The sequence below is a fragment of the Suricata suricatta genome, chromosome 8 (genome assembly GCF_006229205.1).
Source record: "Suricata suricatta isolate VVHF042 chromosome 8, meerkat_22Aug2017_6uvM2_HiC, whole genome shotgun sequence".
Lineage (NCBI taxonomy): Eukaryota > Metazoa > Chordata > Mammalia > Carnivora > Herpestidae > Suricata > Suricata suricatta.
In genome coordinates, this window is record NC_043707.1 from 124,410,965 (window position 1) to 124,432,305 (window position 21,341).

Genomic DNA, 21,341 nt, shown 5'->3' on the forward strand with positions numbered 1-21,341 from the left:
CACGGACACCCCAACTCCCTCAGTGAGCCCCCACCCCCCCCACTGAGGCCCCAACACCCACAATGAACTGCCCCGCAGAGATCCCCATCTCACAAAGGGCCCCGTCTCTCCTGTTCCCATGTTCTCGCAGCATCTCCAACACCTCGCTGAGCCTCTGACCGCTTCACTAAACCCCATTCCCGCTGGCCCCTGCCCTGGCCCCTACCCTGCTCCCCAAGGCTTCTGCAGAGGGGCGTTCAGGATCCTTCTTGGCAGAGCCCTGGAGACCCCACCCCCTCCCCAACTCGCCAGCTGAGCTGCAGGCCACAGCCACACCAGCCACGCCAGCCATGCCTCTGCCTAAACCCCCAGACTGGGCACCTATGGGTTCCCAGGTGAGGCCAGAGCTCACACCGGACCCTTCCCCCCAGGGAAACTACTGAGATCCTCAATCCGCCGAGAGATCCTCTACGAAGACCGCCAGGCATGCCTGAAGGTGTCCTGTGCCTACAAGGAGGATGAGGGGCTCTACACTGTCCAGGTGCCTTCACCCTTCGGGCCCCAGGAGCAGAGCGCCTACGTGTTTGTGAGAGGTGAGAGGGCTTGGCAGGGAGGGAGTGTAAGAGCCCAGAGTGGCTGTGGGACCTTGGGTGAATTTTCCACCCTCTTGGGGTCTCAGTTTCCCCGTTATAAATAGGGGTGGTGAGTGAGAGTCTCTAAGAATCCCTGTTACATCCTATGACCCTCGGGCACAGCCGAGTCTCAGACTCGGGAGCCGTGGAGACTGAGCGTGGGCTGGATCCTAGTACCTGTTGAGTTCTGCCTCATGGTCTTTGAACTGGTTTCAAATCCTGGCTTTGCCACTTGACTAGTTGGGCGACCTTGGGCGAGTCACTTTATCTCTCTGAGACTCAGTTTTCCCATCCACAGAATGGGATGCTACAGGGCTCAGGGATTCATTACACTAATCCTTTCAGGGCCTGGTCCTCGAAACCAACACCGAGCCCTGGAGGGTTCTTGAGAAGAAGTTGTTGGGCGGGAGCGGGAGGGGTCACTTGCCAGGTAAACACGGACTGGAAGAACATTCCCCTCCCCCACCCTCCCAACCCTCCACTCTGGGCTTCAGATGCGGCAGCCGAGAAGCCAGGGGCCCCAGGCTCCCCTCTGAATGTCCGCTGCCTGAATGTGAACAGAGACTGCCTCATCCTGACCTGGACCCCGCCCAGCGACACCCGGGGCAGCCTCATCACCAGCTACTCTATCGAGCGGTGAGTCAGCCTCCTGAGCGGCAGAATCCCCAGGGAGACCTCTGCCTGGTTGTAAGAACAGAAGTTGGGGCCACAGGAAAGAGGGAGCCCCGTGTCTAGCCTCGGAATGGGGCAGGAGGTAGACCAGGCTATATGATTTAGGGGCTAGAGGGGGGGTACCATGCCCCAAATCTGGAATTCTGACACCGGAGTCAGCCCTCTGGACCCTAGGAGGGCAAACGTTAAGTACTTGAAACTGAGCACAAGTGGATATGGTGGCTACTTCCCCCCTTAGTGACAGGCAGGGACAGGAAGCACTGACCGGAAGGAGGGGGCACCGTAGGAAGGGGAGGAGCCGGACATCCCACCTTCTTTGCTGCGACTGGGAGCCCCCAGCATGAGGTAGCACCCAGGCCCCCACGGCGGCCGGGCTCACAGGCTGGAGCCGCATGCCTTACCTCTCTGATCCCTGCAATGCCTATCCAAGGGGGTGCCGGACTCCCGTTAGCGCCCCATCCTACGGATGAGGGAACTGAGGCACATGGGGTGACTCCCCAAGGCTTGTGCTTGTCAGTGGTAGAGGCAGGATGTAGACGCCATGCGCCCACTGCCCCATCCGGCCTCGGCGCCTGCTGGGGAACGGCCGGAGGGCACAGACAGCCCACACTCTGAGAGTCAATCTGGAGCGCACGCCAACGTGGACAGCCCTTGGGTGAAATTCTAACTCTGCCACTGCTGAGCCATGTGACTCGCGGCGCATCTGTCCAAGCCCAGAAGAGACCCCCTGTTTGTAGCGTGAAGGTAACACCTGGACGGGGAGGGTGCAGCGCAGCTCCAGGCACACGGGAGATCTGCATGCAGGCACTAGCTGTCTTGATCGGCCCGGTGGTCAAGGATGGGCAGGGCCTCCTGGGGGCCCGAGGTCGGAGCCAGGCTTTTGAAGGTTCAGCAGGACTGGAACTGGCAGCAGTGAGCGGGGCCGGCGGTCTGGGGTGGAGAAGTGGCCTCCCCCGGGCTTGCACTGGGAAGGTGGAGTCACGGGCAGGGGCTGGAGCGGAGGCCTCTCTCCCCCAGGTGCCAGGGCGAGTCTGGGCAGTGGGTGCCGTGCCACGAAGCCCCCGGTGGGACCTGCCGGTGCCCCATCCAAGGCCTCATCGAAGGCCAGAGCTATCGGTTCCGGGTGAGAGCTGTGAACAGAGCAGGCAGCAGCGTCCCCTCCAAGGCCTCAGACCTGGTTGTCATGGGCGACCGTGATGAAGCCCGGAGAAAGAAAGGTGGGTACAGAGGCCCTGAAGGCACATTCTAGAGGGTCGGTCAGGGCATGATCAGGACTGCCTTATGCAGGACGCAGGTGCCACAGCCCCCATTCCAAGCCCTAGTCCAAGGTGCGGGGGCGGGTGAGACACAGCAGAGCCCTCAGGACCCCCTAGCCTAATGGGGAAGACACAGTCTCAAAAACCTCTAGTCTGATGGAGGAGACACCGTCTCAGGAACCCCTAGGCTGTTAGAGTAAGCACAGTGCTGTCCTTAGGAACTCCTGGCCTGAAGGAGAAGGTACAGCTAGTCTGATGGAAGAAACACAAATCTGCCCACAGGAGATGCTAATCTGAGGGAGCACTACAGCACCTGCTTCAGGAGCCATCAGCCTGGGGGCATGTGGTGGGGGGCATCACCCTTTCGGCTTAGAGGGGTCAACCTGACTTGGGCTCGCCTTCCAGCTCCACCGTGCCCTAGGTATCCAACCCCAGACCCATCACTTCTCTTCTGTCCCCATTTGCCCCAAGAAAACAAGATTTGCCCTGTTCTCAGGGTCCAGAACAGCAGTGTTCTACTTTAGACCCCGAGAATATGGGGGCTCAGACAGCACCTGCTTGAGGTCAAACAGGACTGGGAACAGGGCGAGGAATCAGCACCCAGAGTTGGCAGGTCCTTCCTTGATCCCTCCTGCCCCAGGCCCCACCCCCACTGCTCACACCGCCTGCACCACCCCCCAACATGCTCCATTCTCCACCCTAGAGATCCACTTTGACCTGGGAAACAAGATCACGGTCAGCACAGATGATTTTGAAGGTATGTGTGAATCTCTAGACACTTAGCCTCAAGCTGGAGCTTTATGGTTCTGGAAACTCCGGGACACAAACCAGCAGAGAGACAGAAGCTGTCCATGTGTGGGGCGTGGGGAGGTGAGGGTGGTGAGGTCCAGTCAGAGAAGGCCAGTGTTCTTGGGTGATGGTGGCCTGTCTTGCTGTGCCCCCTTGTGGAGGAAGTGGCATGTTGGGGAAATCCTGGGGAGGACATCAGGAGACCTGGCCTCTCACGCTGGGTGGCCTGGAGCAAGTTCCTGCCCCTCTCTGGGCCCATTTCCTCCTCTATGAAATGAAGGGTCTCTGACAGCCCACCCGTCTCTGCCCCTCGATGACTCTGATTCCAGACTTTGTGACCATCCCGTCACCCCCGACCAATGTCCATGCCAGTGAGATCCGGGATGCCTATGTGGTTCTGGGCTGGGACGAGCCAAGACCTCGGGGCAAAGCCCCACTGACATACTCTCTGGAGAAGGTACGGAGACTCCAAGGGCCCCCACCCAGTCCAGGCTGAAGAGTAGGCATCCTGTCACACCGGAGGTGTGGGGGCTGGGGGGGAGCACCGAGAGACCACAGGCAGTGTCCCCTGGAAGGGAATCCTGCCTGGAAGGGCTGAGATTGGCCCGACACGGGGGCAGACCTTTGGAGGTGACCTCAGCCCAGCCAGGCCAGTCCCTGGCAGCGGCTCCTGAGGCCGTTCATGGAAATACACAGAATTAAGGGACACAGACAACAATAACAGCAGTACAATCTGCCATTTCCGGGGCCCCTCCCCACTCCCAAGTCTGGCTGGCATGGAGTCACACGGTCAAGCCCCTGTTCCTGGCCAGGACCACATTGGGAGGGTACCCTGGAGCCAGGGTCTCAGCCAGCAGCACTCACTCGGCAGGGGGGAGGGGGCGGGGGAGGCAGTTCTCACCCAGACGGAGTGGGGACAGTGTCTGGGGCTGCGGGCAGGCAGCTCATTCCGAGCGGATTTCACAGTGGAGGGGAGGCAGCTGGCAGGGTGAAAACCGGCATGGTGTTAAGATCGACTCAAATCCTGACTCCTGCCGTGCGAGCCAGTTTCCTGAGCTCCCTGAGCCTCAGTTTCCTCCGGCATCGCCATCGCATGGAGGGTGAAATCAGATGCAGCGCACCGCTGGGCCAGCAGCTCTGGGCCTGTCGACGTGTCCCGAGGACACGTTCTAGACTCCGACGCCCCTGAAAGAAGAGACCAGGGTTACCTTCTCGATACCTGCTGCACCCAGCACACGACCTGGCACGGAGTAGGGGGAGCACAGGGTTTATGAAAGTTCCTGGGAGGAATCTCTGCCTCTGGTGGTTCAAATGGGCCTCTCTTTGCACACGCACGGGCAGTCCTGTTTTCCCACATAGGAAAGCTGTGGGTCGTTGAGGCCTTGTTTTGTGAGGCTGTGTCATGTGATGGTTAAAATGTTGGAGTCAGGTTCCCTGGGTTCAAATCTGGTCTCTCTTACTTGCTAGCTGTGTGACCTTGGGCAAGTTATTTAGTCTCTCTGTGCCTCAGTTTCTTCTTCCATAAAAGAGATAATAACCGTACATACCTTAAAGAGCCAACATGAGGGTCAAATGAATGAAAGTACGTAAGGACTTAGAATAGCACCTGGCACACAGTAGGGGCTGAGCAGCGCTTGCTGGTTTTTATTGTGATTTTTTGGGCCTGGCTGGGTTCTGGACTACTGACAGGCGGGGGGGGGGGGGGGGGGGGGGGGGGGGGGGGGGGGGGGGGGGGGCCCCCGGGGGGGCAAGCACAGAGAGGGCGGGTCCCTGAGCTCCCCCACTGCCTCCCAGCCTTAACTGTCATTCATACCCAGACTCAGCAGAAGTGGCCTCTGGGCACCGTACTCCCCTGCCTTCCCATTCAGCTCTTCACCTTCTCTCTGCCCAGAGATCCGGGCTCTATGGCTGTTTTTTGGGTCCCTTATGCTACGAAGAGCGAGCAGCTTTGGAGGCACCCACACCTGAGCTTAACTACCAGACACGGGTGCCTGGGTGGCTCAGTTGGTTGAGTGTCTGATTTTGGTTCAGGCCATGGCCTCGTGGTTCGTGGGTTCAAGTCCTGCATCAGGCTCTGAGTCTTCTTCGGATTCTGTCTCTCTCTCTCTCTCTCTCTCTCTCTCTCTGCCCCTCCTCACTTATACTCTGTCTTTCTTGCTCTCAAAAATAAACATTAAACAAAAATTTTTAATGAAAAATAAATACCAGACACACCAGTGACCAACACTCCTGAACCCAAGTTTTCTCATTGGTGGGGACATTAAGATGCACCTTGCAGGGTTATTGTGAGAATTCATTCATTGTCTCACCTGTTGGTCCCACAAACAGACTGAGCACCTCCCATGCATCAGGGATTTGGCAGTGGATGAAATAGACAAACCCCTGGTTCAGGACTGATGGTAAAAAAGATAAGTCAGGAAGATACTTAGCACTTTAACCAGTGGGTGGTAGGTGTTAAGGAGAAAGACAAAAAGCAGGGAGGGGGGTTGAAGTATTTGGGGGAAGTTTGGCTGACTTTTTAGATGGGGAGCTGGGGAGTCCTCTCTGAGAGGGGGAGTTTTGAATAAAAGCCTAAAGGAAATGAGGATCCTTGTAGGGATTTCGGGGGGCGGGGGGCAGATATCCCAGGCAAAGAGACCAGGAAGTGCAAAGGCCCAGAGGCAGGAGTTGGGCCTGGTGCCATCAGGAAGATCAGGGAGGCACAGGTGAAAGGGAAAGTGGATATGGCCAGATGGGTAGCAGGAGTCAGGCCACAAAGAAGCTTCCATCCTGAGGGAGATGTCAGCTGGGCGGATGGGGATGTGGTCTGACTTGTGCTCTGAAAGGGTCCTTCTGATTGTCATTTGGAGAAGAGTGACGTAGCTCAGCTGAGAGATGATGACGTTGGTGATGGCTTGGATCAAGGCTGTGGCCGGGGTCAATAGGGTGGATGCCAAGGTTGGATTCTGGATAAATGTTGAAGGCGGGGCCGACTGAATTTGTTGAAGGAGCGTATTTGGGATGTGAGGGTCAGAGGGAAGGGGTCTGGGATAGCTTCCAGGACTTTGCCCTGAGCAGTTAGAAGGATGGGGCCCCCAACCAAATATGGGTGGGTTTGGGGGCAAGATCCAAAGTCAAGTTCTAGTCATGTTGAATGTGAGACGCTCAGGACGCACCCGGGCAGAGATGTTGAGGGGACAGGGGACCCAGAGCTCAGTGTTCCAGGGCAGCCTGGGCCAGGGGTTCGAAGTTAATGGGAGCATGTGTGGACACAGAGCCCGGTCCCAAGCAACTGCTAAGTTCATTTCCTTTGTCACAGTCGGTCATAGGTAGCGGCACCTGGGAAGCCATCAGCTCAGAAACTCCTGTGAAATCCCCAAGGTTCGCCCTTTTGGATCTGGAGAAAGGGAAGTCCTATGTCTTCAGAGTGCGATCAATAAACCAGTACGGCATGAGTGATGCCTCGGAGCCCAGCGAGCCCATCGCCTTGAGGGGGAAGCCAGGTACCCGCGTGATGCAGGAGAGTGGGGCAGACCAGGCCATCAGCGTCCAGGGCCGGCACTCCATCGCTGCAGAGACAAAGCCCTGCTCAATTCCCCATCCCTGACCCCCTCTACCTATCGTGAAGCTGAAAAGCAGCATGCTCTCGGCCCTGATCTCAGAACATCAGGAATCACATTCTTCTGGGTGGGGAGCTCATGAGAATATGGAAGATTTTTCCAGAGCACCAGTTCACAGTTGTAGAACCCAGCTGGTCCAGCGCAGAAGCTGAGCGTGAGCAGGTGGTCCCTCGGCTCCAAAGCTGTCCCGCTCTGAGCCCTGGCTCACCAGTCAGGACACCCCCATCAGCAGCACGGCGAGCACCTGAGCAAGTTATTTCCTAACTGCAAGCCCTGTGTCCTCACCTGCCTCACCTGAAAGCCTGGTGGTCGCTCCCCCCTACCCCTGCCCCTTTCTGAGTCTCCCAGCTGCATCTCCATCCTGGGCCCAACCTCCCAGGGCACCTCCCCATTCTGAGGCCTCTGGATCCTGGGGTTCTTTGTGCTTCGGTGAGATCCAAAGTTCTCTGCAGCTGTCATGACTGACTAGCCCTTTAAGGGACCCAGCTGCAGCACACCCTTTCCAAGAAAAGCCTCAGGTGCCGCAGGGCACATTTGGGGAAGATAGCAAAGTCCTAGATTTGATCTGTTTCACTAAGTTAGAGGGAGAAAAAAATATATATATATATATATTTGTATACACATATATATATTCATAGCCAGGGTTGGTGGACAAGTGGTGTTTTTCTTTCATTCTGGCCCAAGTAACATGTAGGTTTGAAGTCTGGCCAGTGAGTGGTTTGTGATCAGATGTGAGCAGTCTCCGGACCACAAGGAAGTTTTAGGGCAAGGTTCCTGTATAGTTCAGAAAAGGAAAGGAGAGAAAAAGAAGAGAGAGAGGGAGGGAAGGGAGGAAAAAAGAAAAAGCATTTACTTGTATTGTAAAAGTAAAATTATTATGCAAGATTAGAAGACACAAAAAAAGCCAAAGAGAGAGACCGTGTGGAGGGAGGGGGGGGACGGAGACTAAGGGCTAATGAACGGAGGCTTTAGTGAGGGAGCAGAGACGTTGGAGGTAAGAGGGGGAGGACGTGAGAATAATAGAGTCTGAGGCAACCCCTGAGCCCAGGAGGAGGTGCCCGCAGCCTCAGGGCATGTCTGCCACCCCCCTGCCACCCTCCAGGTGGTGGGGGCTCCTCCCAGTCTTTCCCCACATCCCTCCCCTCTCCTCCACATCCTCACACACCCACGTTTCTGTTTTGTAGCTACTCTGCCTCCTCCAGCTCAAGTTCAAGCGTTCCGAGACACGCAGACCTCTGTGTCCCTGACCTGGGACCCCGTGAAAGGCGGTGCAGAGCTCCTGGGTTATTACATCTACTCCCGGGAGGCAGGGTCATCTGAGTGGCAAACGGTTAACAACAAACCCATCCAGGGCAGCAAGTGAGTTTGGCCCCAGCCTTCCCGCCAGGAGGGGCCGTGAGGGTCTTGGTGCCCGCCCGTTCACTACGTGCCGCTGGGCACTGGGCACTGTTCTAGGCTCTTTTCCTAGGTTAGGTCAGTCCGTTCCAACTGCAATCCTCTGGGTTTAGGACTCTTGTTTTTGTTACCACCATACAGACGAAGAAACTGAGGCATTAGCGACTTGCCAAAGTCCCTTAGCGAGTAGTGGAAAACTGGAACTTGACCAGAGCCCTCTTTTCAGCAAACACTGGCTGAATGCTCCCTGAAAACGTGCACATTTCCTTTCCAGGTTTACGGTTCCCGGGCTGAAGACGGGGAAGGAGTATGAGTTTTGTGTCCGATCAGTCAGCGAGGCGGGGGTCGGTGACAGCTCAGCTGCCACGGAGCCCATCAGGGTCAAACAGGCTCTGGGTAAGTCCGAAGTGCAGGTCCAGCCTGCGTGTCTCCTGGGGGCAGCCCTGAGCTGGGCAGAGTGCAGGGGCTTATAGACCACCTCTCAAAGAGTCCAACCCCAGAGACCAAGGGGGCAGAAGTCCTCTGAGGGGAACTAAAGCCGACCCTGAGCACTACCCACCCCCTTTCCTTTTGGGAGGAAAGGACAATGGCCTGAGGCCAAGGGGCAATGTCTGACCAGCTCTGAGGCCCCGGTGCCCTCTAGTGAGCAGAGTCAGGATTACCAGCAAATGCTGTTGGCTAAGGTGGTGCCCCCAACTCGAGGTAGGCATCCACTGGAGGGCGCATGTTGGCTCCCTGGGGCCCCACTGCCCAATCCGGCCGCCCCTAAGGAAGCAGCGGCCCTCACCTCCCTCCTCCCGCAGCCACGCCTTCTGCCCCGTATGATTTCGCGCTCCTGAGCTGTGGGAAACACGATATGGTCATTGGGTGGAAGCCCCCCAAGCGTCGTGGAGGCGGCAAGATCCTGGGCTACTTCCTGGACCAGCATGACTCAGAGGAGCTGGACTGGCACCCGGTCAACCGGCAGCCCATCCCCACCCGGGTCTGCAAGGTAAGCCTGCAGTGTGGGCTCCGGCCTGGTCCTGGCCTGTGCCGGTGGAGACCAGAGGTCACTAGTAGAGGTCCTGAAGCCACAAAGGCCTCAGGTTCCCTCGACTCAATAATCTGGTGGATTCTCAGGTGCAGACTCACTTGACTCATCTTGTTTAAGGCCCCATGGACTTCCTGCTCTGCCCTCCCCACTGCCGCTGCCGCGCCCCTTTCCCTTTCTGCCCCGGCCTTGGCTTTCACCAGATGTCTCTGCTCTTCAAGGTCAGTAACCTTCATGAAGGCCACTTCTACGAGTTCCGTGCCAGGGCAGCAAACTGGGCCGGCGTTGGCGAGCTGTCGGCGCCCAGTGGCCTGTTTGAGTGCAAAGAGTGGACGATGCCCCAACCAGGTGAGAGGTCAGAAGATGCTGAAGTCCGGCACCTGCCCTCACCCCTCCCCCCCGCAGTCCAACCAGAGAGATGGGCGTCACCAAGCTCTCTGTGCACCCAAGCCTGTTCTGTCGGTCCCAGACCTCAGCCCCTGGCCCCTTCCACCATCCAACCCTCTGACACAGACAGTCTTAACCTTGCCTTAGAGGACCCCTGACCTTGGCCATCAGCTGGCTCTGTACCCTCAGCATAAACTATCCCCTAGCTCAGCATACCATCTGAGCTTGATTTTGGCCACAGACCAATGTCAAAGCCCAAGGGCACTCTGTTAGGGCAACCGACACCCCGCACACACCGCCCGCAACCCTGTTAGCTTTCTCTCAGATGAGCCCCCGCCTCCTCCCTAGGAAAGAAGGATCACAACCTTCCATCTTTCTATTCAGCTCGGTGCTGGGGCTTTTTAAACCAAATGGTAGATAATTAGTATGTGTGATGCTTTAGACAGTAATTATAAATAACTGATATTTATTGGGGACCTCCCCTGTACGGACAGATTCCACAAATTACACCATTCATGCTTGTAACAACACTAGATTATACTAATCATCATCATCATCTGCATTTTGCAGATGAGGAGACAGGAACAGAAGGGTTGAGGAACTTGCCCAGAGTCCAAGCCTGAAGCTGGGGCATGGACCCCGGTGATCTGACTCTGGGGGTCATGCTTTAGCCCCTACACTAATCATTAAAATAACAAAGGCATTAGAAGGGTTACTGCTGCCTGGAATAGGGAGGGAGAAGATCATGGATGCTTCCGGAAGTGATGCTGAGCACAGTTTGAAAAGTTTACCCTTTCTTAGGCCCAGACCAAGACCAAGCTTTGTCATGAAGCCAAGTCCCGCCAGGTCCCCACTAGGCCCAGAGCAGACATTTCCAGATTGACAAGGTTGACTACTGACCACCCGGCTGGCTGCCGACTGTCTGCTGGCCAACGCCTCCTCTACCCGCCTCCCCCAGGTCCCCCATATGACGTGCAGGCGTTGGAGGTGCGGGCCACCTCCCTGATGCTGAAGTGGGAGCCGCCGCTGCACACCGGGGCTGGCCCCGTCACAGGCTACCTGGTCAGTGTCCAGGAGGAAGGCTCTGAACAGTGGAAGCCAGTCAGCCCAGACCTCATCTCTGGCACCCACCTGCGGGTGAGTCCCCTGCCCCTTCACACCCCGCCCCACCCCGAGCCTTTCCTGCCACTGGACAGAGCAGGACCACAGACATTGTAGTGGAATGACCCTTAGGTCATGACATTAGGCCTTTACTTAATGTCAGCACAGGACCAGAGACGGGGAGGGGCACACCCAGGGTCACACAGCGCGTTGGGTGTCTTAACCTGCTCCAAGCTGGGCACACTTCTCCCTAAACCCTCACTTAAAATCATCCACATATGTCAGCTTTGGATAGGCCTCCTTCCTTGGGCCGGGAATTCTCCTTCTGGGATTGGATTGCAGAGAAATAATGAAGCAAGTGTGCAAAGACCTTAAAGGCAAAAGTTGGAAACATGTCCGTCAGTAGAGGGTTTGCTTAAATCAATCAGTGTATCCTTAAAGTGGAATCCGGTGCCAGGGAGTAGAAAGGCGATGATAGTTTAAGGAGTGACAGTAGCAAAATGAGGTGTATCTTCATGAACGTACTGACGTGAAAATAGATCCATCACCTGTGGCTCAAAAGAAAAAAGTAGGAAACAAAGTAGGATATTTGTATGTTTGATAACATACTACATATATATAATATTACACATTAACAAACATATACATAGATATATATTTCTTTTTTTATGTTTATTTATCTTTGAGAAAGAGAGAGATGCAAGCAGGGGAGGGGCAGAGAGAGAGGGAGACACAGATCCAAAGCAGGTTCCAGGCTCTGAGCTGTCAGCGCAAAGCCCAATGCAGGGCTCCAACTCATGAACCTAAGATCATGACCTGAGCCAAAGCCTGACACTTAACCGACTGAGCCACCCAGGTGCCCCTTATATTTCTTAATTTAAATGAGAAACAAACTCTAATGTCTTTGGATAAAGAAGAAATCTAGCAGAATCCTTGGTTTTATTTGCCTGTGGTAGTCATTTTAACTTCCAACTCACAAATACTGTATGTGCCAGAAAAAAAAAAGTGTCAGCTGAAGTGATCTTAGTGGACCCAAATCACTACCTTAGACAATCAGTCAGAATCCCAGACTTCCCGGTGCCTGGGGCTGTTTCCACACACCAGTGCCCATCTCTGCAGCCAGCACATCCCACAGGCCGCCTGTCGTTGAAAAACATCTGTGAGGACAGTCCCGTGACGTGGACTAGATTTTGTTTCCTGGAGCTCTAGGGGAAAGAGGAATGTCTTCTCCAACTCACTTTCCTGAGGTGTCTTCCACCAGCAGGCAAGAGAGTGTGCAGTTTTAAAACCACACGTTAGCATTCCATCGGTTAGCACCAAGAGAGAAGAAGGCAAGTTCAAGACGCCCCAAACAAGGTGCAAAGACGATACTAACATGGCACGCGTCACGTTTCTATGTGGTGTCTGTGCGTTTCAAAGTCTACGTTTGCAGAATTGTTATTCCTGGTGCTCGCTCCGCTCCGGCAGCACCTTTACTAAAATTAGAACGACCAGAGGAGACCGGCAGAGGCCCGGCACAAGGATGACATGCAAATTCGTGAGGCCTTCTGTGTTTTTGCAGACTTTGCCAGCAGACTAAGGTGACTCTCTGGCAAAGCGAGGCAGTGCAAAGGGACATCTGCTTCTCTTCTCATCGTGCAAGAAACCTTGTGCAGTGTTACATGGAGGGTCAGCTTGCACCGGGAAGTAGAGCCAAATTTTTCTTTGAAAAAAAAATTGTTATTTCTAGTCATCTGTGGGGGGGCTGCCAGGAGAGCTTAACCCTTCATTTTATATTCTCCTCCGTTGCTTTACTATTTTCCCAACAAGTTTGTATTTCTTTTAGAATCAGAAAAATTTAAGACTTTCATTTTGAAGCAATAACAGTAAGGCCACTGGAAACAGAAATGGGGAGGACAGGCCGTGGCCGGTGGGATGCTGGCGATTCTGCAGTTTCGGCCCCTCGGAGTCAAGCCCCCTGCAGTCGAGTCGGCCAGTGCTGGACAGGTGGCTCCAGAGAGCCACATGAGAGGGACGGTCCTCTGACTCCCCACATAGCTTGGCCCAGGCCAGGCTGGACGCGCCCTGGTGACTTGGCACCATTTCTGAGCTGTGGCGACTTGGCTGGCATTCATTCAGTCATTTACTAAACACCTCTTGACACCTTCTGAGTGCCAGGTCTAGAGCCAGATCCTAGACATAAAAAGATAAGCCACGGTCTTCGGGCAAGAAGCAGTTACCATACTGTGTGTTGTACAATTGATGGGTAGGTCCAAAGGGATTCTGGGAGTTCCAAGAGACCCTTTCTGGAGTCCTTGAATCTGCCCGGGCTGAGCTGAGTGTTCGAGGATGAATTGGCATTGGCTAGACCAAGAACGAGGGGAGGGCATTGCAGGCAGAGGGCTCAGCAAGGGCGAAGGCATGGCGCTGTGAAACGGGAAACCGGTGAGGTGAATCTGGGCACCCGGAGGGAGTCATGGAGTGAAGGGGCCACACAGAATGGCAAGAGCACAGAAGACACAGAAGGCGAGGCCCGGATTAGCCTTTAGGCACTAAGCATAATCAGACTGGCACCTTGGAAGAATTGGCAGAAGGAAAGACCGGGAAGAAGGGTCTAGAGTCAGGGACACCATTTGGGGAACTGTTGGGCTAATCCAGGTGGGGAGAGATAAAGCCTCAATCAAGGCCATGGCTGGGACATGGAGAAGAGTAGCCACATTCAAGAAGTGTTGGGAAAGTGTGAACTCGGTGATGAGATGTGTAGGGCTCGAGAGAAAGATGTCAAGGCTTCTTTCTGGGGTGATGGATGGAGACGAGATGGGGGTTTCCTTGTCGAGGCAGGTGACGAGTTCAGTGGGCAGGATTCCATGTGCCACGGGCATGGGCAGCAATCCCAGCACAGGGACCCACCACAGGCTGGGACGCAGGACCATGGGGTGCTCCTGGCCTGCCCCCCACCCCAGGACAGACTTCCACCAGCGAGGGGCTCCCGGCACCCCTTGGCCAGCGCTGTGGGAAGGGCGAGTCTGTGGTCCTCAGCGCTCACTCTGGCCCACCGTCCACCTCCCCCAGATCTCTGACCTGCAGCCAGGAAACAGTTACAGGTTCCAGGTTCAGGCCGTGAATTCAGCTGGTCCGGGACAGCCGTCCATGCCCACTGACCCTGTGCTCCTGGAGGACAAGCCAGGTAAGGGGGGAGGGGGCCATACTCCTGGAGGACAAGCCAGGTGGGGGGAAGGGGAGCGTGACACCACAAGGCCCGGCTGTGCCATCAAGGAGGAGGGTTGTGAGAAGCTTGCAGATGCGAGCAGGAAGGGCCCCCCCTCCCACCGCCCACCTACACATCATCCAGCTCTGCCTTTCCTTTTTGCCTGTTCCTCGCCCACTCCCCACTCCTGTTTTTTCTGGGGGACCCCAAGGTATGAACATATCTTTTGTTCTTATTCGATGGGGTCTTCCATTCTTTCACATGCCATATTCATAAACTCCCACAACTCTTCGTGGATATTTAAAGTAATACCCAACTCGGGCACCTGGGTGGCTCAGTCAGTTAAACGTCCGACTTCGGCTCAGGTCATGATCTCACAGCTAGTGGATTCAAGCCCCACGTCGGGCTCTGTGCTGACAGCTCAGAGCCTGGAGCTGCTTCAGAATCTGTGTCTCTTTCTCTTTCTACCCCTCTCCCCCAAAACCTAAAAAACGCTAAAAAAATAAAATAATACCCACCTCCATTTCAGATACCACGTGAGGCTTTGTCTGTTTTGCGTCAACAACTCCTGAAGTCCTCTCCTACCACCCACGCCAGGTGCTGCGCTGGGTCCTCACACTGCCCCGCCCTCCCAACAGGCCCCCGGGTGAGGCATCATTGTCCCCACTTCAGAACTGACTTTGTGTAGTTAAACAATCCCAACACACACTAGTACATGATGCAATCACTCATCTCTGAGAACTATAAGGCATGTTCTTTTTCTAGTCTTTCCATTTCCCATTCATTCAACAAATATTTGGTGATGCCCACATTGCACTGGGAACACAAGGCCCCGGCTCTAGCGTGGGGGAGGGGCCGGATGGACTGTAAACAAAGAAATGATTATGCGAAGGTGATGATTTAGGAGTGCGGTACGTGCTATAAAGGAAATGAACAGGGCGGTGGGGTGGGTGGGGCTTACTTGAGCCAGGGTGGTCAGGGAGGGCCTCTCTGAGGAGGTGTGACATTTGAGCTGAGAAGAAGCTGATCACACAAGGGCCTTGGAGGTCACGGCGAAGAGACTGGGATTTATTATTTTATTCAAGCGCAAATGGGCAGCCATGGAAAGGGTTAGGCAGGAAGGCGAATGACTTGGCTTATTACTTCTAAACGTCTGGTGCCCTCCCTTGGATCTTGCCCTTAGATGCCCGAGAGATTGAGGTTGGTGTGGATGAAGAGGGCTTTATCTACTTGGCTTTTGAAGCCCCTGAGGCCCCTGACTCCTCAGAGTTTCAGTGGTCCAAGGACTACAAGGGCCCGCCAGACCCCCAGAGGGTCAATGTCGAGGAGAAAGCTAACAAGTAAGTGAGGGCCGAGGGGCGGTGTCACTAGCCCACAGGTCCCAAGTGCTATCAGGTCTGAGTGGGCAGAAGCTCATGGGTTAGAGCACCGGGGGCGGGACTCACAGACAGCGGGCCTGGCAGAGGCGGCTTGGTCTCTCACCAAGGACGCTGGCTGCCACCTTAGGGAGCAAATGAGGGGACGATGCATTTCAGGGCAAAAATGGCCACATTCATTAAAGGCCCTTCTTCTGCAAGGAGTGTGCGTGCTTTTGCATCGGTGGTGCCAAGGAGACGCTAAGCACTTGGTTTCCATCCAGGGTGCCAATGGCTTGCTCTTGAAAGTTCTCCAACTCAGCGTCCCCATGTCTCACTGGCCCACCCCCAGCAGCTCTGGCTTTAGCCCCGTCCAGATGATGACTTGAGCCCTGGGGGCAAGAGAGAGGAGAGCGAAGCCAGTAGAAAGACCCTGTGCCAGAGAGCCTGGCTAACGGGGCCACTGAAGGTGCCAGGCCAGCGCTGCCCTGGGCAGGGCACCCCGGGGGAGGGGGGTGGAAGGAAGTGTGGCCGGGGCAGGGCGCTGGGGAGCAGGGCCTGCAGTTCTCGGCCCTCTAGTGCACAAAGCGCCTCACTGACTCTGTGCTCTCCTCTCTGCCAGGTCCAAGGTCATCCTGAAAGAGCCTGGCCTTGAGGATTTGGGCACCTACTCAGTAGTGGTCACCGACGCTGATGAAGACATCTCGGCCAGCCACACGCTGACGGAGGAAGGTAATGCCCCTGCTCTACCACCACTTCCCAGAGAGACAGGCCCCGATCAAGAGTCCCAAACACAAATGCCCCCAGAGGCTGGCAAGAAACAACAAAACCTGATAAAGCAGCGATTTCCAGAGAAGTAGGCCCTCACCCACCCATACAGTCAGCCAGTCTGTTGATCAGTATCCGCTGAGCACCTGTCATACGCCAGACACTGTCCCGGGCGTCAGCCAACTTGGCAGTCAAAAACTCCCTGCTCGGTGGAGTTCCCATTCTTCCCGTCTCTCTTTCCCTTTGCTCCTTTTGATAAAAGCAAAGGCATCAGAATTATTTCACCTTCTTCCAAAGCCCTAGAAACCCAACAGGGTCATGTGAGGGCAAACTGCAAATGGCAGCCGGTCTGACGAATGAGGACCCCAGTAGGGAGGAGCGGGACTGTGGCAAACCAGAGAGCAGAGGCATGTCTCAAGGGTCACCCCCGTGTGACAGGCAGAACGGGAGCCAGTGCTCCTGGTGACAGGGCTCAGGCTCTGCCATCTCCGAGCACGAGGGGTGACAGCCTGTGGTCTTCCCCGCTGGTCGCTCGTGAGGCCCTGGGATTTGGGGACGAAGCAGAAGCCAGACAGGCTCAGGTTCCGATTCCAGTTCCACCATCTCCCGGCTGCTGGGTGTCTAGCGAGTCATGTCGCCCTTGTGGCCCTCGGCTTGCTCGTCTGTAAGGGGAGAGTGTGGTCCCCGGCTGCCCCAGCAGATACAGCGTCACACAGCCCCAGGCCAACGAAAGCCCTGGTTTGGGTCATCGTTTTATTTTGCTTTCACTTGCCCTGAGGGCAGACTCCTCATCCCAAGGACTCTGGGGCTTCAAGGGGAGCCTGGGGTGGCGGAAGGGCTGACCCCACGGCATCGTGTGAGGCTCGTGCGGTGACGCAGAGCCCGACACGTGGAGAAACTTCTCCGAGGAGGTGGTTCGTGGGGGTGGCCCACAGCAGGGTCCCTCCTCCTCATCTCCTGTGTAGCAAGTGACTCCAGGCTGGGGAGGGGGTCTCTTGGGATTTCCGCCCACCATGGGACACAGGACAGCTGCATGGACCCCACTGGCCCCACGCATTTCACTCTCCCTGTGGTTGTTTTCCTCGCTCCTCCCTGTCCCAGAGTTGAACAAGCTGAAGAAGCTGAGCCATGAGATCAGAAACCCAGGTAAGCTGGGCCCTCGGGGGGGGGGGGGGGGTTGGGAGCAGAGCTGAATGGGGCCGAGCCGAGGGGGCAGAGGATTCGGGCCTCATGGGGCTGCAGGGTCAGAGGCCCAGGGAGCCAGCAGCCCTTGAAAGAGTAAAGGGCAGCCGGCAGGGCGGGGAGGGGGTACAAAGGAGGGCAGAGTAGATGGTTTCGTCCTCTTATAATTGTTATCATTGGCTTTTCAGTCCTTTGGACTTTGATCATCTAAACCTCTGTGTCCTTCCGCCGGTTAGGAGTAGCATGCGGTCCCCAGAGCTGGGGTCACACGCCTAGGTGCACCTGGGAGTCACTCTGATAACTTTAGAAACCCCAATGTCCAGGGGGGCCTGGGTGGCTCAGTCGGTTAAGCAGCTGAGTTTGGCTCAGGTCATGATCTCACAGTTTGTGGGTACAAGCCCCGCATCAGGCTCTACTCTGACAGCTAAGAGCCTGGAGCCTATCTTGGGATTCTGTGTCTCCCTCTCTCTCTGCTCCTCCCCTACTCTCACTCTGTCTCTCTGTTTCTTAAAAATAAATTAAGAAAACGTTAAAAAAAAAAAAAAATCCAGGCCCTGCCCTAGACAAATCAGAATCTCTGGGGCTGGAACCCAAACATTCATGTTTTTTAAAATCCTCAGGGATCCAGGACCCAACCAGGGGCGAGAACCTGGCCTCAAAGCTGTAGGGAGATGGGAGGCTTCTCTGAGATGAATTACATCTAGAGGGGCCCGAATGTGGAAACCCTCCCCAGACCCCTTCCCGGGCTGTGGCCTTCAGACTCATGAAGCACTTCGGCAGATGAATGCCCGGGGTGTGCTCACGGAGGGGCAGGTCGGGAGTGGGGAGGGGTGGGGTGTAGGGGAGGAGGGTCCTCCACCCACCCCTGGTGTCCTCGCCTCCCAGTGATCAAGCTGATCTCTGGCTGGAACGTTGACATCCTCGAGCAAGGAGAGGTGCGGCTGTGGCTGGAAGTAGAAAAGTTATCTCCTGCCGCTGAGCTGCATCTAATCTTCAATGAGAAGGAGATCTTCAGCTCACCGGTAAGTGGGGGCTCAGACTTCTTAGGAGAGGTACCCCCCACCCCCACCCCCAGGACACAGCCTTTCCGGGGCAGTAGTTCTGCACAGGCCAACAGCACCCCTAGTGGACACTTAAGAAATGGCCACATACTTTGGCCGTCACAGCCTTGGGGTGGGGATGGGGACACCTGGTGGCTAGGGCTCGCCAATGTGAGAAACACTCCCACGGATAAAGACGCTCCATGCCCGGTCCTCACCACCCCACTCCCCCGCCCCAGACACACACACAACTTTTGACTATCCTATCAGACATTCTCAAGATTAAAAACCTACATTCATGCTTACAATTCTCTGAACCTAGACCCAAACCTTGTGATCCAAAGTATTTCTGCAGTTTTAATATACACCAAATAGCGTTACTCTGTTAGCTTACCTATGCTCTTTCGTTCATTTTCCTGTTCTTTTAGCTTTTGATCTTTTTGCTTTCCTGAACTTCTCTTAAATTCGAACCAGTCCATTATAAGTCAATGCAACAAGACTGAAATTATGACTGGACATCTACTATTGAAATACACATGACTTTTATGTTTTCTTCATGTTACAGTTGTGATATTACATTGCTTTTCTGGAAAAAAAAATCATGCCTGTCGATAGGTTGCATTAGATTGAACCATGAGCTGCCCATATTCAACTGCTTTTTACAAACATGGCAATTTCAGTGTCATGAGAGATTCAATCATGAGGTCATATTGTTTGCAAATTGCATCTTTAGATGGCAAAGTGGCCATCAGACAAAATGTGTTACAGACAGGAGCACTGGTTCTAACAGAGGAGAATCTGCCCAGGGCTGGATATCAGAAGACTCATACCTTCTGTGTGCCCTTGGGCAGGCCTCTGCACCTCTCTGTGCCTCGATTTCTGTATTTGTACAACGGGGCTGGTTGTCCCAGGATCAGAAGAAGCAAATGAGAAAATAGATTGAAAGTTCTGCACAGAGATTCACAGTGACCTTGGCACATGGTAGAGGAAGTGTGACAAGGTCTGCACTCTTCAGTGCACAGCATTGGGACTGTTAGCTGTCCCTACAGAAAAATCAAATGAAACTTAATGAGATTGAGCCCTGCACAGGACTCCACACTGACAGTGCGCAGACCCTGCTTCTGATTCTCTCTCTCTGTCTGCCCCTCCCCCACTTGCACTTGCTCTCTCAAAATAAATACACTTAGAAAAAGGGTGGGGGGCAGTTGGGTGGCTCAGTCGGTTAAGCTACAACTTCGGCTCAGGTCATGATCTCACAGTCCATAAGTTCGAGCCCCGTGTTGGGCACTTAGCTGACAGCTCGGAGCCTGGAGCTTGCTTCCGATTCTGTGTCTCCCTCTTTCTCTGTGCCTCCCCCGCTCATGCTCAGTCTCTTTCTCTATCAAAAGCAGACATAAACATTTTTTTAAAAAATAAAAAAATAAAACTTAATGGCCCCCTCAAAACATATATACCGATAAATCCAGAGAGAAGACAGTCCTAAATGTGGAAAATAAAACTTAAAAACTCTTAGAACACAATATGTAAATGAATGTTAATTCTGGATCGCAGGAACACAGGCATTTTTTTATATTATCCTTTATACTTTTATGGGAATTTGTAGAAAATGTGGCACTGTAGGGATTTGGGGCTTATTATTAATTGCACCCAAGACCGTTTCCTGTGCCGGCTGGGCCCCAGGGTGTTCCCAGGGCCCGGGGTGACACAGCCCCGTCTATAGGAGGAGCAGCGTTACCCAAGGCCCCTTCCCAGTCTCCGAAGGCTTCTGACTCTGCACCTATGACACACACATCCCCAAGTGCAAGTGCCCCACAGCACAAGTTCCCTGGGATACGAAAAAGGGGTGAAAAAGATCCTCCGGTCTCATTGTCCGCAGGACCGCAAAATCAATTTTGACCGAGAGAAGGGCCTGGTGGAAGTGATCATCCAGACCTTGTCGGAGGATGACAAAGGGTCGTACACCGCTCAGCTCCAGGACGGAAAAGCCAAGAACCAGATCACCCTGACACTGGTGGATGACGGTGAGCGGCGCCAGGCCTGCCCCACACGCCCAGACTAGGCCCTCAGCTCTGGGGCCTCTGTGCATCCCCAGGCTCCTCCCCCGACCTGCGCTCCTCCGGGCTCACGCCCCCTCCTCCCTCTGTGTTCACAGATTTTGACAAACTTCTGAGGAAAGCAGACGCTAAGAGAAGAGACTGGAAGAGAAAACAGGGTAAGAACTGCTGGGGTGAAGTTCAAGGCCGTGGCCACCAGGCCAGTGGTCAGTACTGGGGACCTGCTGGGGACCTGCAGGGGGGCTGGGCCAATAGATCCCTCCGCCCCACTGGGCCCCGGAGGGAGGGCCACTGCAGTTCAATCCAGTTCGGTCCCGCTGCAAGAACAAGGCACAGAGCGACACCCCCGAGGGTCAAGCCCAACCCTGAGAATGGTGACCCAGGCACCTCGCCTGCGTCGCCTCCGTCCTGCCTTGGAGGCGGCAGAATCTGAGGGACCCGTGGTCTCTAGCTGCCCCTCCCCCGCGGGCTGCCCCCATCTCACCAGCAGGTGGCGCCCTCGCGGAGCCCGGAGTTCTGACGGTGGGCGTGTTTGTTTTGCGCTCCCAGGTCCCTATTTCGAGGAGCCCTTGCAGTGGAAGGTCACGGAGGACTGCCAAGTGCTGCTGACATGCAAGGCAAATCCCCGCCCCTGCCTCCAGCCCTGCCCCCCGCCCCAGTGCGGGGAGCATGTGACTTCTCCCCCGCCCGGTGGCTGTCCTTGCCCACTTTCCCAAATTCCTGTGCTTGGCTGATCCCACGGGGAAGTAGCCCCAGGGAGAGCACATTTAACTGGAAAATAAAACTATCTTCTGGAAGAGCCCGAGGAGCCAAATGAGTGGGGGTCGGGACAGGCTTCAGCTAGGTCAAGCTGTTCCAGGAAGGGGTCTGGGAGCGAGTGAGGGAGTCTCTATTTTGAGCGGGATTTCCTAACGT

The 21,341-nt window shown here is 55.1% G+C and overlaps 1 protein-coding gene and 1 non-coding gene across 2 annotated transcripts in view; both read left to right on the forward strand.

Annotated features, from left to right (window-relative positions):
- Positions 1-21,341, forward strand: part of MYOM3 (myomesin 3) — a 45,591-nt gene that overhangs the window by 15,024 nt on the left and 9,226 nt on the right. The window contains exons 10-28 of the mRNA XM_029949431.1: positions 411-572; positions 1,106-1,247; positions 2,301-2,500; positions 3,243-3,296; positions 3,658-3,785; positions 6,627-6,810; positions 8,112-8,286; positions 8,597-8,718; positions 9,126-9,313; positions 9,574-9,700; positions 10,698-10,876; positions 13,892-14,006; positions 15,211-15,367; positions 16,005-16,114; positions 17,252-17,296; positions 18,218-18,354; positions 20,249-20,393; positions 20,525-20,584; positions 20,976-21,043. Coding sequence (XP_029805291.1) covers positions 411-572; positions 1,106-1,247; positions 2,301-2,500; positions 3,243-3,296; positions 3,658-3,785; positions 6,627-6,810; positions 8,112-8,286; positions 8,597-8,718; positions 9,126-9,313; positions 9,574-9,700; positions 10,698-10,876; positions 13,892-14,006; positions 15,211-15,367; positions 16,005-16,114; positions 17,252-17,296; positions 18,218-18,354; positions 20,249-20,393; positions 20,525-20,584; positions 20,976-21,043 — 2,498 coding nt within the window. The remainder of the gene's footprint in view (positions 1-410; positions 573-1,105; positions 1,248-2,300; positions 2,501-3,242; positions 3,297-3,657; positions 3,786-6,626; positions 6,811-8,111; positions 8,287-8,596; positions 8,719-9,125; positions 9,314-9,573; positions 9,701-10,697; positions 10,877-13,891; positions 14,007-15,210; positions 15,368-16,004; positions 16,115-17,251; positions 17,297-18,217; positions 18,355-20,248; positions 20,394-20,524; positions 20,585-20,975; positions 21,044-21,341) is intronic.
- LOC115300539 lies at positions 12,287-12,397 on the forward strand. Its single transcript, XR_003912709.1, has one exon. It is a non-coding gene; the product is annotated as a U6 spliceosomal RNA (small nuclear RNA).